At 49.1% G+C, this 14,683-nt stretch overlaps 1 protein-coding gene across 4 annotated transcripts in view; it reads right to left on the bottom strand.

The window, feature by feature from the left end:
• MYBL2 (MYB proto-oncogene like 2) overlaps window positions 1-14,683 on the bottom strand; it is a 40,952-nt gene that overhangs the window by 16,451 nt on the left and 9,818 nt on the right. Inside the window, exons 1-8 of one of the 4 annotated variants that reach the window (XM_043495780.1) lie at window positions 14,469-14,491; window positions 10,405-10,498; window positions 9,614-9,685; window positions 7,464-7,556; window positions 5,457-5,677; window positions 5,153-5,309; window positions 3,942-4,214; window positions 435-809 (exon numbers count right to left, since the gene is read on the bottom strand). In XM_043495780.1, coding sequence (XP_043351715.1) covers window positions 435-809; window positions 3,942-4,214; window positions 5,153-5,309; window positions 5,457-5,677; window positions 7,464-7,556; window positions 9,614-9,685; window positions 10,405-10,498; window positions 14,469-14,473 — 1,290 coding nt within the window. In that variant the 5' untranslated portion in view covers window positions 14,474-14,491. Of the gene's footprint in view, window positions 1-434; window positions 810-3,941; window positions 4,215-5,152; window positions 5,310-5,456; window positions 5,678-7,463; window positions 7,557-9,613; window positions 9,686-10,404; window positions 10,499-12,770; window positions 13,661-14,468; window positions 14,492-14,683 lie in introns of those variants that run through there. The other 3 variants (XM_038370355.2, XM_038370356.2, XM_038370353.2) reach the window with 3 other exon arrangements.

Raw genomic sequence — 14,683 nt, forward strand, 5'->3', positions numbered from 1 at the left:
GAATCTGAATACCCTGTAAAGTATTTTCCATCCTGATTTTAGAGGTGAATCTTTTACCTTTTCTTTAAATTAAAATTCTTTTTAGAACCTGATTGATTTTTCACTGTTTTAAGATCCAAGGGTTTGGGTCTGTGTTCACCTGTACAAATTGGTGAGGATTATTATCAAGCCTTGCCCAGTAAGGGGGTGTAGGGCTTGGGGGGATATTTTGGGGAAAGACGTCTCCAAGTGGGCTCTTTCCTTGGTCTTTGTGCAAGATGCTTGGTGGTGGCAGCATACTATTCAAGGCCAAGGCAAAGTCTGTAGCTTGGGAAAGTTTTTAACCTAAGCTGGTAAGAATAAGCTTAAGGGGTCTTTCATGTGGGTCCCCACATCTGTGCCCTTCAGAGTGGGGAAAGGAACCCTGACAGCCTGATTCCCATCTAGCTACATACCTGGGAGGGGGAGAAGGGCAGCGTCTTGACCGGGGTGCTCTTGGGCGTCATGCTGTTACAGGAGTCTATGAAGGAGTAGCTGGTGTTCTCCGTGACGGGCGAGAGGGAGATCTTCCTCTTCTTCTGCCTCTTGAGCACCGAGGGCGGTGTGCCAGAGCTGACCTCTGAGTGGGGGGAGATGGGGATCAGCTCACCCTTGCTGCTTTTGCTCAGATCTGAAATGGTGTGGCCATCTAGGCGATACTCTGTCACGTGGGGTACAGGAGCTGGGGGCTTGCTGGGGGCTTGCCTGACCGGGCTGTTGCTGCTGCTGTCACCAGCAGCTGGATCCTCAGGCAAGTCGAAGTGAGTCAGGTCACACCACCCGTCTGGGTCCTACCAGACGAGAGAGACGGTTAGAAACGGCCAAGAACGAGCAGCGTCCTGAGCTGCCACAGGACACAACCTCACAGACCAGTGCAAAGGCAGGGCCTAGCAAAAGGCTCCAATGACCCTCAAAGGCTGAACATATGGTCTATAAAAAGACATGGGACCCAAGTCTGTCTTCCACACACTATGCAGTCCTTTACACCAGTGCAAATCAATACGGCAGCAGTTTACATCCACTTTGCACTGCTCAACGCAACTGCACTAAGAGAATGGAGAAACCCAGGGTTCCCTTGTAGTTCCCAGGGCCAGCACTGCACCCTCTGTTGCCTGCAGGGATATTTCATTTACATGCTACGTAAGGCCAGGGCTACACTACAGACTTCTGCTGGCAGAGCTCTGTCAGCCAGGGCACAAGGAGGCGTGATTCCTGACCAACACAGCTGGCCCAGTGTAGTCACAGTTACACTGGAAAAGCTGTTTTTTTGCCCAGATAGCTTGTTTCACTCAGGAGCATGGGTGGTATAAGCTAAACCGATATCAGCTGCGTTCACACAAGGAGCGCTTTGCTGGTATTTCTACATTAGTAAAGCGCTCCTCCTGTAGACATTGGCCCTTCTGAAGGCAGTGGCATCCTGCAATACATTTTAAGATCAGCAAGGCCAAGAAACTCAAAAATTAATTCAAATGAATCCCCCACAACAGACTTCAGTTTGGGTCTGCATTTAGCATTCATGACAGTAACAGACTTAGCAGCACTAGAGACTAGGGGTACGTCTACACTAGAGAGACTATACTGGCATAGCTACGTAACCAGAGCTACACCAATATAACCCCACAGCCTAGACCAATGGTCCCCAAACTTTTTACCTCGTGCCCACCCACCCCGTGGAGCTGAGTGGGAGTGAGGCCACAGCTGGGGGGGCGGGGGTGACACACATGGACAGGGGTATGGGGGCGGAGGCTGGAACCATAGCTGGGGATGAGGGCGAGAGTGGAGCTTGGCCAGGGTCGGCAACCGGGGCCCCAGGTGCGGAGCTGGGTGGCGCTCCCTCCCTGCCCCCTGTGGGGGCTGGCCCCAGCCCCACCTTCCTGAAGGCTCTTCTGCATCCCCCTCTGGTGTAGACACAGCCTACACAGACAGAAGGGTGTAGGAACACCATCTCCCCAAACAACGGTAGCTACGCCAACAGGGGCATTCTTCTGTTGACAACGCTGAGTCTAGACTGGTTGGGGGGTGGCAGCTATGTCAGCCAAACTTTTAAGTGTACACCATCCCTAGGAAAATGCAGATAGTCTCTCTACAAGGCTGAGATTTTCAAAGCTGTGTAAGACATCTGGAAGGCAATTGCCATTCAATGTAATGGGAAGTGGACTCCCAAACTCCCCAGGCGCTTGGACAGTCTCAGCCCAAACTTCTTCCACAAAGTTCAGTCAACACCCCTCTATTCTGCCTTGCTTCCCCGCTGCTACTTCAGTCCTGGTCCCCACACAGCTTTGCCAATGGAAAGGACAGTCCTGATTCAGTCCTTCACTTCTTGCCCCACATCTGTATTGATCCAAATGGGGCCATGTTCCCCCCAGTCTAACATCCTCCATGAATGGGAAGGTCAGTTGGAGAAGCTAGTTGCCTGGAAAGCTGAATAGGGTCCATTTTAGGACCAAGTCCCATTGCTATTTTTAACCTAACCCCTCTGTGACATGCTCTGTGCAGCGGCTGTGAGGTAGGCTGGCCAGGGCTAGCCAGTCAATCTCATCCCTGTGGGAAGGTTTATGCCAATAGTTCTCAAACTTTTGTACTGGTGACCCCTTTCACATAGGAAGCCTCTGCGTGCGGCCCCTCTTATACATTTTTTATATATTTAACACCATTATAAATGCTGGAGGCAAAGCGGGGTTTGGGGTGGAGACTGACAGCTCGCAACCCCCCATATAATACCCTCGTGACCCCTGAGGTGTCCCAAACCCCAGTTTGAGAACCCCTAGTTTAAGCTTTTGCTGTGTAACTGACTTCAGGTTTGCTGTGTAACTGACTTCACCAGCAACCACACACCACACAACAGAACCACTAACCCAGGAACCTATCCTTGCAACAAAGCCCGTTGCCAACTCTGTCCACATATCTAGTCAGGGGATACCATCAGAGGGCCTAATCACATCAGCCACACTATCAGAGGCTCGTTCACCTGCGCATCTACCAATGTGATATATGCCATCATGTGCCAGCAATGCCCCTCTGCCATGTACATTGGCCAAACTGGACAGTCTCTACGTAAAAGAATGAATGGACACAAATCAGACGTCAAGAATTAACATTCAAAAACCAGTTGGAGAACACTTCAATCTCTCTGGTCACTCGATCACAGACCTAAGAATGGCTATCCTTCAACAAAAAAGCTTCAAAAACAGACTCCAACGAGAGACTGCTGAATTGGAATTAATTTGCAAACTGGATACAATTAACTTAGGCTTGAATAGAGACTGGGAATGGATGAGTCATTACACAAAGTAAAACTATTTCCCCATGGTATTTCTCCCCCCCACCCCACCCCCCACTGTTCCTCTGATATTCTTGTTAACTGCTGGAATTAGCCTACCTGCTTGTCACCATGAAAGGTTTTCCTCCTTCCCCCCCCTGCTGTTGGTGATGGCTTATCTTAAGTGATCACTCTCCTTACAGTGTGTATGATAAACCCATTGTTTCATGTTCTCTGTGTGTGTGTGTGTATATAAATCTCTCCTCTGTTTTTTCCACCAAATGCATCCGATGAAGTGAGCTGTAGCTCACGAAAGCTTATGCTCTAATAAATTTGTTAGTCTCTAAGGTGCCACAAGTACTCCTTTTCTTTTTGCAAATACAGACTAACACGGCTGCTACTCTGAAACCTGTGACTTCAGGTTGAAACAAACTAAGGACTAGATTGGGACTTGGGTTGCAGCCTTGAGCATTCTGGGATTGAAAGCAGGTGGTGAGAACCCACAATGCCAGAGAGCCCAAGCCTGGAGTCTTTAATCACACAAGCAGCTCCACTGAAAACAACGCATCGGCAAGGATCGCTTGGGGGCTGCGGGACTGGTCCACACCATTTGCCTCCCTCTCAGAGGTGTATATTAGGAGACAAGACATCACTATCCTCTTACCGATTCCATCATGTCCAGAGCTTCCGTAAAGGCCGGTCCCGAAGTCAGGCTCAAGTAGTTGGCAGTGTCAGCTGCCCATTTGTATGGATAGGTGCCGTCCGGCAATGCGTCTTCAGGTGCCACGTCCTTTGGGGCCCCCTCGGCATTGTCCTCTGCCAGTGTTGTAGCTGTTTGCTCAGAGGGCAGCTCTTGGAAACCAGCTGCTTCCTCCTCACTGGCTTCTTCCTCCTTTATTTCCAAGGTATCAGCAGGCCAGTTAGCATGTAGGTTTTTCTTTGAAAACACAAAAGCCATATATCAAAAGAATGCTAAGGTTGCAAAATCAAGCTCTCAAGGGTTAGGGAGTGCCAGGACTGAGGTCCCCTGTGCAACCTTAGTTCAGCCCCCTTGTGCATATGCATTGCGCTGGAGTCTTGTTAGCATCATATGGGAAATCTGTGGCAGAGCCAGAAATATAACCCAGCTCCCTGGGCCCCAGTCCAGTGTCTTAACCACAACAGAATTATCCTTGTTCTTCTTACAGTCCTCTTCACCAAATGGAGGAGTCTTGTAAAACAATCAGTATGTGATCATGTAATTAAAGACTGTGCCATACCGTACACACACACACACACACACACACACACACACACACACACACACACACACACTAACTGAATTAAGGTTACACAGGCACCCTTACGTCAGGCATTACTTAACTTTAGAGAGCAAAACTTAATGTTCTTTTAATGTATATTTTTGTATGTAATTTCCTAGGTTTAAAAAAAAAACAAAATACCACCACCACCACCACCCCCCCCCCCTCTACCCACACAAACATACATCATCAGCAGGGTTTGCACCCAGGATCTTCAGATCCACATCACAGACTCTCCCACTTGAGCTCAAAGAACCAGCCTATTATCCTCTCTAAGGACCAGCACTAAAGGACGGAACATGCATTGCACCAGTGGCTTACTCAACTACTTTCTAGACAGGAGAGGAGTTTTGGGAATCAGGATTCTTCAGTTCTATTCCTGGTTGAGAGCATGGCAAGCTAGTGGTTACAGACAGCACAGCCAGGCACATAGCTTTGGCACATTCATTCTGAAGGGCAGCATGGCTGTGGATGAATGTCTCTGATCTGCATTAACAGAACAATGCACACCTCACCATCAACCAAAATGCAAGATCTTCCATTGCAAGATTTTATCAGCCAGCTGGTGCTGTACCTGGTTCCTGGCACTCTGGACACTTTGGCTTTCTTCGCCCTCCACTTCCACCAACAAGTACAGGGACTCAGAGTCTTTTGTTTCACTGAGGAAACCTCCTGTGTCCACTTTCCGTTTGATGGTGGAGTTCCAGTGGTTTTTCACAGCATTGTCAGTCCTGGACAGAAAAGCCACAGTCAATGGGCATTTTAGAGGTGATGGCTCCTGATGAAATTAAGAATCCATATTCACAGCATCCCTCAAATACACACATCTCAACAGCCTATCTGACTCTTAAGGCATTAGCATCAGGCAAGAGCCCTACCTCCCAGGCAGCAGCTTGGCAATCTCAGCCCAGCGATTCCCCAGAACTTTGTGAGCCTCAAAAATGATTCGGTCCTCATCCTCCGTCCACGAGGACTTCTTCACCTCGGGGTTCAGGTGGTTGTGCCAGCGTTCCCGGCACTGCTTCCCCAGCCTGCCTTTCAGGTACTTTGCTATCAGTGTCCATTGCTTTGTGCCGAATTTTTTAACCAATTCAATTACCTTTAAACAAAAGGAAAATGAAGTGAATGAATGGGTATCAGGTGCACTCGTTTTCAGGTTTGCTTTTTCCACCTTCAGTGTCTCTACAGGGACCCGTGGATGCCACAGTGAGAAGAGTTCTGTCTAGAGGAGAGTCTGCATGAACCCATCACTCAGACCCCTGGGCATGAGTCTCCTTTACTCTGTACCTAGAGTTGTCGTTCACACCAGTGCCACGTGTGTGTAAAATGCTGCCATTCTGTACTGGCATAAGTGACTATGCCAGGGGCAAAGAAGAACTCTTCACGGTACAAATGTGGGTGACAGATTTTAAACCATGTGCCCATTTCTGATCAGGTGACAAGCTGTCACATGTCCTGAGGCTCCTCCTTCCATCTGTACCATGGGGAACATGACTGCACTGACAAACTCCATCCTCTTCCTAGCTCTCTCCCTGGTCCACCAAGACTATATCCGCAGCATGTGAATCACGTGAGCATATTTAAAACTCTTTACCCAGCTATAGTGTCAGCGTGGGCAGTCTGAGCTCTAATCATAATTAAATTATGTTAACTAAAACAAACCAGCGTAGACACTCATGCTAGCCCCAAGTGACCATGCAATCTTGTTTTTCGCATCTTCATTCCACCCTGCCCTGTGTTATACCTGTCTGTTGTTTTGATCCTCCCTTAGATTCTATGCACTTTAGGGCAAGGAATCAGTCTTTATTGGCTCTGTGAAGTGCTGTGCAAGCTGAGAGCACTATATATAATCACATAGGCTACTCTCTGTATTTCTCTCCAGAGACCCACTTGGCTGATTAAGAAGCAGGACTGATGGGCTCCCAAATGAGTCCCCATCCCATCCAGCCTTCCTTGGCTGACAGATTTTTATTTTTATAATGCCAAGCAAGGAGCTTTATAGACATCAGATGACCAAGTCCCTGCCCCAAATTGCTTACAATCTCGTATAGACAGGCAACACACCTTGCACAAGCAGTCACAACACCCACAGAGTTGCTGGGGCAAAGATCAGCTGCAATGTAAAAGGGGGTGGAAGAACATGAGGAAGCAGTTATACATGGTGAAGCAGCTTCATTTACCCAGTCTGGCAGAGACAACAGCGGAAGGAGACAAAGGGAACGTCCTGGTAAGTGAAGACGGCGGAGTCTAGGACACACAAAGGGGCACAGACAAAGAGGAAAGGAGAGATGCTGACAGAAGTGGAGTAGTGGAGGGCCCCAGCAATGAGGAGGAGGAGTCGTAATGCAATGTAATGTGAAGGGACCTGGTCACAGATGCAGGAAAGGCAGCAGATTTTCACAGTGACATGCAGGACAAAGCGTACGGGCAAGAACCAGGGTGCACAGAAAGGAGGAAACAGCAAGAAGCAGTGCGAGGTGAGAAAGGCACAGACAAGGGGTTGGCAGGCGAGTTGGACAGGAAAGGGTAGATCAGAAGATACCGAGGCAGAAAAAATGACATGAGGTAGCAACTCTCAAAAACGTCCTTTCCTCCCAGTGCTAGCCCCCAAGTCCACACCTTGCTGGATCATTGCTCAAGCAGTGTGGTATGGGGAGAGAGGCGGTATTTCAGATGAGCAAATCTCAGGGAATTTAGAGCTTTACAGGTCAAAAACAATGCCTTATTATGCAGCTCAGAAGCAGTTAACTGAGTGCACAGAAGGGTATCGAGTGCTGCTTTTTTGGGCTATATGTAAAAGGACTTCCAGAGTGAAAATCCAGCACCTTTCGTGTCCTCCACACAGAGCAACGAACACACTGACCATGACGCTGCCACCAAGTTACCTTCTGATCCTCTTCCTTGGTCCAAGGCCCTTTAACCAAGTCTGGATTCAACACCCTCAGCCACCGGTACTGGCACTGTTGATCGGTGCGGTTCTATGCCAGGAAATTAAGAGCCATGAGTTAGAACAGAAGCCACAACGACAAGAGCAACACAGAGCAACTGAGGGAAACCTTCCATATTGGGCTGGCCGTTTTATTTTCAAAAGATAACCAGGCTAGGAGTGGACAGCTTAGGAGAGGGCCAGGAAGGGGACCCTGCCACGATTCACCTCACATCAGTGGTCAAAGGTGGTGATGATGTGACGGCGGAGATTGTGAGAAATGAGATTGGCAAGTTCTCAGCCCTGTTCCCAATGGAGGTGTCCACACCACAAACACACACTGGCCCCCTTGTGAGCTAGGTCTGTAGAGATGGGCCCTAGAGACCAAACTCCTCTCTCAACCTTACAGACAGTCCCTGCTGGGCATGCCTGAAGCATACTGGCAAACCCATGGGCAGGGGAAGCCTGCTCTGTCACTGCTGTTCTTGTCAGGTGGATAAACAGAAGACTCCAGTCTCTGGAGCAGGGGTTCTCAAACTTTTTTTATTGCTGGGACCTCCTTAGAAAATATTTCAGGCTGTGACAGCAGCCCCTCTGCCCCGCTCCGCCAACCATGACACCTTTACTTCTGCACTGCTGCCAGCAGCAGTGCAGCCTTCAGAGCTGGGAGCCTGGCCAGCAGTTATGACCCCCTTTTGGGTTGGGACCCCCAGTTTGAGAAACCCTGCTAGAGCCACCAGCCAGCTTTGAAATCCCACAAACACAGCCTCACTCACTGCCTCTGCCATGCTGGGGCATGGAACAAGTTTACAAACAACCCCCTGCAGAAAGAGATTCTGTCCAAACATTTCAACTGCGTCCTTAGATCAACCCTTCAGAGCTTGCTCAACAAGTTCCCAGAGCTTCAGCCATATGCTCCCAGCTTCTCTCTCTCCAGCTCACACTGCTCCATGGGAGCTCCCATCCTATGTCATGTTGGCGACTGGAAGCTACTCTGACAGCAACTAGTCACAGATGATGCCCATTGAAGTAGTCCCCTCCTAGCTTAGCACTTCCCATTCTTGGAGGGTGAAACAGACCAGTCTTTGTGGGCAAGAATCAGAGGAGACAAGCAGTGGGAAGAGGAAAGTTGTTTGAGCTCAGATCCACCTTCCCCACAACCCATCTTGTAGAGGACTCTGCCTGCTGCAGGTAAGGAGGTTGTCTACCAGCCAACCTCCTTCCCTTCCTACCTGTGGTGCCCCACAGTATAGCTGCTGCTATGCACAAGGCTGCTGGCTCAGCCTACCATCCCAAGCTTCTCTGCCCAGCCAGAGGGTGCTAAGGGACCCCCTCACCAATGCTGCCCTCCATGTGGCCACCTGACACAGTCAGACTGGAAATAAAGTGTACATTTTTAAAAGTGAGAGCGAATAACTTTTGGAACGTGTCAAGGGTTGTGATGGATTCTCCAGCACTGACAGTTTTTAAATGAAGATGGGATGTTTTTCTAAAAGCTTTGCTCTGGGAATTATTTTTGGGCAGTTCTCTGGCTTGTGTCATAGAGGGGTTCAGACTAGATGACCACAATGGTCCCTTCTGGCCTTGGAATCTAGGAATCTGTGATGAACAGGGGGCCAGGAAAGAAGCTGGGAACCAGCAGTTCAGGAAAATGAGAGAAACCCAGCACGGGAGTGGCTGACTATTGACAGGGCCCCCATGCCACGTGCTACCATCTCTACAGAAAAGAATGAGGTTTGCACATAGAACCCACCAATGCACAGAACTTGAGCATGTGGGCTATACACACACCTTTGCCTTATGCAGTCAAAACAGGATCTGTCTCCTAGTGCACCAAGCATGGGAAACTGCGACAGACACCCCCGAGTTCTTATCCCAGCTCCTCCCCATTTCAGACGGGTTAGTTATTCTCCCACCCTGCAGGGCTGCTCCGAGGGGTCATTATTATTATTTGTGTTAGCAGAGAACTTCAGAGCCACAGTAAGGAACCAGGTCCCGTTATGATAGATGCTGTACAAACAAAACGCTAGCTCACAGCTGCAAAGCACTTTGGGCATAAGAAGTGCCAAAGATCTGAACTCGCCCCGTCCCGCCTGCAGCTCCACTTACGGGAAAGTGACTTGCCAAGAACTTCCAATCACTCTGTCCAAACTGCTTCACTAGCGTCTTCAGCCATTCATCCTGCGAAGAGCAAAAGGGTCAGCTTTCACCTGCACAAGCACAAGATGCTGCAGCCATGCTATTGTACAAGGGACACGTCACTAAGTATTGCAGCTGGAGAGAGAAGGGCTTGAATCTTTGTCCTGCCATTTATAATCATGTTAAAAAAAAAAAAAAACCCACCCCAACAACAACCCCAACCCATCATCACTCCAGCTGCTGGCAGCAATGCCCAGTCGGCAGGATTTCTATACATGGCCGGCATAAGTTTTTAAGCTCACAGGCCCAGGCTACTCATTGAAAACAAGCGTTCAACCGCTGTAATTGCGTGGGCCCACCTATGTTCTAACATGGTTTGATTCAAACTGCATGGACAAGGCCAAACTGTGCTCCAGTCAGTGTGTTTTAGGCCCCATAGAGATGTAGGCTGAGAGCTGGTCTAGGCTGTTGGATTACAGCGTGGAAGGCCCTTGACATGGCTCAGACATGGCTGTATTTTGCTGGGCAGACAGGGCTAAACCATGTTTTAACTGCATCCCCCACACCATGCTGCAGCCCGGCCCTTGGGGCACAGCACAGCTCAGGAAGAGCTGTTGTAGTGTAGACAGTTCACCCTACAGCTTCTCTACAGAGGAAATCCTGAAAGAACAGGCCTTACACCTACCTCCTCTCTCCCCCCACCCCAGTCACTCTATCCTCACCCCTCAAAGAGACAACACACTTTCCCTGTTGTCACCTACCTCTTCGTGAGTCCACTTGACCTTGCACCTGTTCTCCCGCTGCTCTTGCACATCTGAGTCTGTGTCCTGGTAATGCAGCTCATCTTGCTCCTCACTACACAAAACCAAGAGCATTAGTTTTGTTTTATGAGAGATGCGACAGCTGGAACAAATACCACAGTGCAGCCCAGAGCTCCGCCTCTGCTCCTGGGCCTTTTCACAAAGTTTTGGCCAAATTTCCCAAACACAGCTGCCTCACCTGAACAATCTAGGTATCAAGTAATTACCGGCAAATAGGGGTTGCACTCTCTGCTTAGGAGAGCATTTTTGCAAATCTGGCTCTGTTATTGGCAAACAGTATCAAGGAGCACAGCTCAACTCCCGTGACACAAGCAGCTCTTGTGGCAGAGGCCACAAAGATGCATATGGGTTACAGGGATCCCCTGGATCTGGTATTTACATATCAGTTCACCTAAGAGTATCAAGTAAAGTCTCTACTGAAAGCTGTTGTCACACTGGTTGTGTTGCCTGTGGTTGGTAGAGGTGGGGAGCTGACTCCTGGCAGGCGCTGGCACAGCTTCTTCTCGATAAAGACAGGTGGAAGTGAGGCGCCTCAGAACCCCGGGAAGCATCAAATCCCCACCCACCGCAGGGACAAAGACCCTTTAAAAACTAAAAAAAGATATGCAGCTTTTTACCTTTAGAGAGGAAGGATGGCCAAGTGGTTAGGGTGCTAGCCTAGTACTTGGGAGACCTAGATTCTCTCTGCTGCAAATTTCCTATGGGACCTTGGGCAAGTCACTTAGCCTCTCTGGGTATGTCTACACTGCAGCTGGGAGCATGCCTCCCAGGCCAGGTAAAATAGCTGTGTGGACACTGCAGCGGAAGCTTAGGCTAGCCACCAGAGCTTGGACCTAGGGGGTTGAGTAGGCTTTGATTCAGGTGGCTAGCCCCTGCGTCTGAGCTCAAATTACTAGCTCGAGCTGCTGCAGCGTCCACACTGCTATTTTGAGAGAGCTAACTTGGCTCAAGTCTATCTACCTGGGCTGGGAGTCAGGCTCCCAGCTGCAATGAGACATATGCTCTGTGCCTGTACAACAGGGTAATAGCACTGCCCCACCTCATGGGGTTTTGTCAGGGTAAACACATTAAAGACTGTGAAACACATCGATACTACCATAATTAAGTACCCAAGGGAGGTAGGTCACCAGTTCAAACCCAGCCAAGGTGACAGTGAGATGCTTAGGATCAGTGAAGTAAGTAGCAGTCACAGCACACCAGCTGTCTAGTCACAGTCAAGTACTCTGTAAGCACAGACAACCTTTTCATGATCGGCTCACATTGCCTCCATGACTGGAGCCCCCCCCCCCACGTTGGTGATTACATGCCAAATTATCTCTGCAATAGCTTCATAGTTACTCACATCAAAATAACATTAGGGAAGTATTTAATATTATTTACTAGTTTAGAAGGAGCAGCCACCAGCACCATGTGACCAGGCAGCTCTTCACAGGTCACAGTTTGAGAGCCACTAGCCCAGTGCAAGCCTTTTGCTTTATTTTGTACCCATGTCCAAGTCCATGACACAGGCCAGCTTCCAGCTCCCTTATTCAGATAGGTAGAGCAACTGGACTTGATCCCATAGGCTTAAGAGCTGCAATTTTTATTGAAGGAGGGAGGAAACAAATTGAACTCTTGATTCCTTCTCAATATTTAGGGAACAAGAAGCTTTCATCTAAGCACACAATCTCAGCCTGAATATGGGTTAAAAAAAAAAGACAAAGATATTGGGTAGGCCTGGTCCTTACCCCTGGAGAGTAATACTTTTTTGATAAACCACTTAGTCTGTGTTATAGTATAGCTTGGTTTGCCGGTAAACTATTGTCTTCATCACAGTAACACACCCAGAGGCCAGAAACAAGAGCAGGGCCTCATTGGGCTGGGTGCTGCTCCTACCATCTGATCACTGACCATCCTTGCCCCAAGGACTTTTTAATCAAACTGGCACCTTTCACCAGCTCCAAACTGACCTGATCACTTGAGACTCAAAAAACTTTTTGTTCCATGCCAGACATGGCTGATCCTCTCCCCACCCTCAAGTATTGCAAGCAGGCCATTTTAAAGCAGCCCTTTAACCCAGAGACCAGGCTGCCCCCCACTCTCCGATAGTCTCCCCTTCCTAGCAGTTGTGGGGAGAATAATTCTGTGCATTATAGATTCCCCTGTGTGTCCAGCAGGATCCCTCATAAAGGGGAAGGGAAATGGAGGGAGTGGATTCTCCCCCCGAAATACCTGGGAAGGGGTGAATGGGGAAGGGGGGTGCAATGCAACAAACCCAGCTTGCCCCCAGGGCGGGCACGAAGCTCGCCCCTTTGCATGAAACTTACCCGCGGGTCCTGCGAGCCATCCTGCCCCTTTGTGCATTAAAAACATCAATCGCGAGAAAATCGAAGGGGCTCGCCAGGGGGATGCCACATCCCTTGGCCCCGGAGCCGGCCTCTGCCGGGGGTACAGCCCCGGCGGGCCCCGGTTAGCGCGCGGCGGGCTGGACGCGGGGGGAAGCTCGCGCCTGTCCGGCGTACAGCGCAGAAGGCAACTTTCCTATCTCGCGCCAACTCCACCCCGGGTTCCAGCCGAGCCTGCGCGAGAGCGACGAGAAGCGCAAAAATAAAAGGAGGGAGAGAGGGAGGGAGGAACAAAAAAAAAAAGCGGGGGGGGGGGGTAAAAGAGGCGCGCGCGGGCCGCTTGTAAAAAAACTCCTTCCCTTTCTCCTCCTCCCCCGCCCCTGCCTCTTATTAAAGCGAGAAATAATGGATGTGAAATACAGGCATGCAAAATACAGGCGTGCATGTCCAACTAGGCGTGCAAAAAGAAATGCATGCATGCATCAATACCTCGGAAAGGCAGGCACCCTGCATGGGTGCATCGGGTCTGCAAACCCAACTTCTGTTAGTTCCTTAAAACTAGGTCCGCTCGTGGGGGTCACCGTCTCCTGTCAGACTTAGCAGACTTGAATGTACTTTGCATGGTAAGGCATCAATCCTGAAAGCTGACCTACAGAGACAGATCTCTGCTCCCAAGCAGAAGCCCCATTGATTTTGGGGGCTTTCATGGGTCTCCTCTCTCCCTTCCTTTTATGGCCAGGCTCATCATGCCTCAATGAGGCAGCCTTTACATTCAGTCAGACTGCTAAGACTAAATTCTCCCAGGATGCCAATCGCATTGAAGTGGACAGGCCACTGGGCTACAAGTCAGGAGACCTGGGCTCTGTTCCTGGCTATGTCACAGACACACTCCGTGACCTTGGCCAAGTCACTTAACCCTCTATGCCTCAGTTTCCCCATCTGTAACACAGGGATAATGATGCCTACTCACTTTTGTTATGGGCTTTGAGATCTACATGTGAGAAGAGCTACATATGTGCTAAATTACGGTTATTCCAGGGCTGAATATGGCCCTTGTTCTCTGAGTAAACAGAGCTTTCTATGCCAGGCAACAGAAGATTTTCTCCATTTCTTTAGAGGGACGTTGTGAGGATTAATGTTTGCACAGTGTTTGAAGATTAGAAGTCATATAGAAGAGCTATTATTTCTATTATTACTGTTACCAACATATGTTATTTGGGGTAGAGATGGATTTACAGAGGGAAGACCACTAAATGGAAGTAATTTTATCTTCAGAGGCCCATGCCTGCAGAGATGCATTTGCAGGGATGTTTACCTGCATTTTGCTGGGCAGCACTGAAGAAGAAGGGGTAAAGAATTGCACTCTTCTACATACAATGTCCTACGTGTACCCTGAATGACTATTTAATCAGAGCAGACACATCTGTAGCTACTCCAACAGTACTATAACAAAGACAATCAGTGGTGTAAATGTCTATTCGGACAAGTTCACAGACAAAGGCTTTGATTCAGCAAAAGACTTAAGCACATGCTTAAAGTTAAACGTGTTTAAGCACTTTGCTGAATCGTGCCTACGTGATCAAACAACGGAACGTCCATTCCAGATTTGCAGCAGGAGGGGTGAATAAGGTTTAAAAGGAGAACCATCAAGCAGCCATACATAAAAGCAGACTATCATACCCCATCCTTCTCTTCCATCTCTTAACATCCATTCACAACCCCTGACAGCAGTCTTCACCACCTCCAGACAACCTGCCCAAAAGAGAGAAGCTCATAGAACATGTTAAAGACCCCCATGGCACAGTCAAAATACAAGGGGGAAGAGTCAGAAAGAGAGGCGCCTTAAATCCATGCAAGCAGACTAAAAAACACCCATATGTGTAAAAGGGAGAGGT

This window comes from Dermochelys coriacea, chromosome 13 (genome assembly GCF_009764565.3).
Source record: "Dermochelys coriacea isolate rDerCor1 chromosome 13, rDerCor1.pri.v4, whole genome shotgun sequence".
Taxonomy (NCBI): domain Eukaryota; kingdom Metazoa; phylum Chordata; order Testudines; family Dermochelyidae; genus Dermochelys; species Dermochelys coriacea.